Genomic DNA, 2,819 nt, shown 5'->3' on the forward strand with positions numbered 1-2,819 from the left:
TTATTATCTGATGCACTTTATTGTAACTGTGCAGTTTTGCAGAATATTTTTACTGGAATCCATGCATATGCTTTATAGCTCTAAAGACTGTCTTGCTTAGTTTAAGTTAACTTCATTAAATAAAAAAAAAAGGGAGATGGGAGAGGAAAAGTTTAGGTCTAGCGTCATACAGCTTAAAACTAAACTAGTTCAAATGGTTATCATTTACCAGATGGAAAATGCTTTTTAAAAATAAACAAAATCTTATCTTTCATGGATCCTGGAAGCTTCTTTATCGCTGAGCAAAATTTCGCAATGCAACAATGCATTTACGAGATAAATAAAGCATTCAAAGACTATCAGTAAAGCATCTACAAAGTGTGACTGTGTCACTAAAGTCTTCAAGCTGTGAGTGGGGATTTTGGTTTTTTTGTTTACACATCGGTCAGCAGCTTGCTTTTATTAACGCAGTTTTGGTTGGCTACAGTGCAGTTGCCAGTTCTGAGATTAGCCTCTCTAAAATTGTCTATGCTATTATTCATATCCTCTTCGATTTCCATGTACTCAGATTTGCTGATTGTGGAGGAGCTGCGGCGACTGAGATCACTGTCAGATGCTAAATTAGGGGAGCTAACGTGAAGTAACTGAGCCTGTTCTTCCCCTTCTGTTTCTCGGTGGTAGAAGTAGTTGAAGTTGGACACGATGACAGGTACAGGCAGGGCAATTGTCAGCACACCAGCGATGGCACACAAGGAGCCTACGATTTTGCCTCCAATTGTCACAGGGTACATGTCACCATAGCCCACAGTGGTCATGGATACCACCGCCCACCAGAAAGCATCGGGGATACTTGTGAAATGAGACTCAGGTTCTTCAGCCTCAGCAAAATATACCGCACTAGAGAACAAGATCACCCCAATGAAGAGGAAGAAGATTAGTAAACCTAGCTCTCTCATACTTGCTTTGAGGGTCTGTCCCAAAATCTGGAGGCCCTTAGAGTGCCGGGAGAGTTTGAAGATTCGAAAGACTCTTACCAGTCTGATGACTCTCAGGATGGCCAAGGAGGTGGCCTGCTCTCCTTTCTGAGTCCCCTCCCGCTCGGCCATCTCGGTGCCCAGGGTGATGAAGTAAGGGATGATGGCCACAATGTCAATGAAGTTCATGATATTTTTGAAGAATTCAGTCTTGCTGGGGCAAGCAAAGAAGCGCACCACCAGCTCAAAGGAGAACCAGATGATGCACAGGGTCTCCACAACAAAGAAGGGGTCTGTGAAGATGTTGGATTTGTAGACCTGGGTGGTGTTGTCAGTGCGATGCACTGTATACTCCTTGTCCTCCTTCAGCTCAGGTAATGTCTCTAGGCAGAAGATCACGATGGAGATGAGGATCACCATAACAGAGACTATTGCAATGACCCTTGCAGGCCCAGAGCTCTCTGGGTATTCAAAGAGGAGCCATACTTGGCGCTGGTACTCCCCCTCCGGCAAGGGTCTTTCCTCATCTTTGATGAATCCTTCATCTTCCCGGAACTTCTCCATGGCCTCCTCACCCAGCTCATAAAATTTGATCTCCTCAGAGAACATGTCCAAGGGCACATTGACCGGCCGGCGAAGCCGCCCCCCAGACTGATAGTAGTAGAGGATGGCATCAAAGCTGGGCCGATTTCGGTCAAAAAAGTACTCATTGCGCAAGGGGTCAAAGTACCGCATGCGCTTCTTGGGGTTGCCCAGCAGAGTGTTGGGGAACTGGGCTAATGTCTTCAGCTGCGTCTCAAAGCGTAGTCCAGCAATGTTTATCACTACGCGCTCACAGCACTCATGGTCATCATGGGCAGCAGGCTGGTAGCTATCCTGGGGGTGGCCAGGTAGCGCAGAAGTCTCATCCATGTTCTCTCCAGCCATCACGGTCATGGTGGCACACGGGAGAGGGGACCCAGGGGCAGGGTAGGAGAAGTGAGGTAGAGGGACTTGAGAGGGGGGAGGAGGATGGAGGAGAGCAGAGAGCCCCAGGGCAGCTGGGGGGGGAGGGGGGAAGAGGGGGCTCAGAGTCTGCACGGAGGGATGACAAGTTGGGATGGAGAGCTTGAGGAAGGGATGGACGAGGAGCCTAAAGGATGGAAATATCCCAAAGGGGAAAGGAGAGGTGGGATGAAGGGAGAGGCATCAGGGATAACAGGAGGGTGAAGAAAGAGGGAAGAAGTACCTTTAGGGGGGGAAGAGGGCAGGTAAGGTGAGGGGTCCTGTCCCCCAAGCCGGGAGGCTGTAGGTCTATGGAGTGCACCCCCAGGCTGGGGTCCCCTCCCCAGCTGTCTCCTTTTGCCTTTAACTTGATCCGTCCACTTTTCTCGCCGACTCGACCATCGCTGCAGCTGCTGTCACGAAGTTATCACACACACATGCACACACATACACACACAAATAAATAAATAAATAAATAAATAAATAAATAAATAAATAAAGGGGTGGCTGGGAGGCGAGTCCTTGCAATGCCAACTCAGCAAATTTCCATCGCCTGCCCCCCCACACTGCCCCGGTCCTCTCCTCTTATGCGCTGGGGGGGAAGGGATGGAGATACTCTGCTTTTGAAGGCATAAAGCTCATTTGCAGGAGGCTGCCAGGGAGGAGAGAAACACAATAAACCAGCCCCCAAGCCCCACCACACACACACGCTCAGGCGCAATGGATTGGCGTTCACACCAGCAAGAACATCCCGCTCTGCCCACTACAGCAGCACATGCGGAGTCCTACACGTTCCCACACATCCCTGGACACGCACTGGTGCCTCCAAGGCAGGAAGGGGCCGATGTGGACCCCGCGGTGCCCCGAGCACATCGGGAGGGC

General features: G+C 49.9%; 1 protein-coding gene across 1 annotated transcript; it reads right to left on the reverse strand.

Annotated features, from left to right (window-relative positions):
* Positions 1-413: 413 nt before the first annotated feature.
* On the reverse strand, positions 414-2,328 carry LOC309670817 (potassium voltage-gated channel subfamily A member 1; the record flags this gene model as incomplete). Its single annotated transcript, XM_082481924.1, has 2 exons — positions 2,195-2,328; positions 414-1,945 (listed from the first exon to the last, which is right to left on the reverse strand). The coding sequence occupies exon 2, from the start codon at positions 1,887-1,889 to the stop codon at positions 414-416; it is 1,476 nt and encodes a 491-aa protein (XP_082338050.1). The 5' UTR covers positions 1,890-1,945; positions 2,195-2,328.
* Positions 2,329-2,819: the final 491 nt, after the last annotated feature.

This window comes from Vanellus vanellus, assembly GCF_965231255.1.
Source record: "Vanellus vanellus genome assembly, chromosome: 1".
Classification (NCBI taxonomy): Eukaryota; Metazoa; Chordata; class Aves; order Charadriiformes; family Charadriidae; genus Vanellus; species Vanellus vanellus.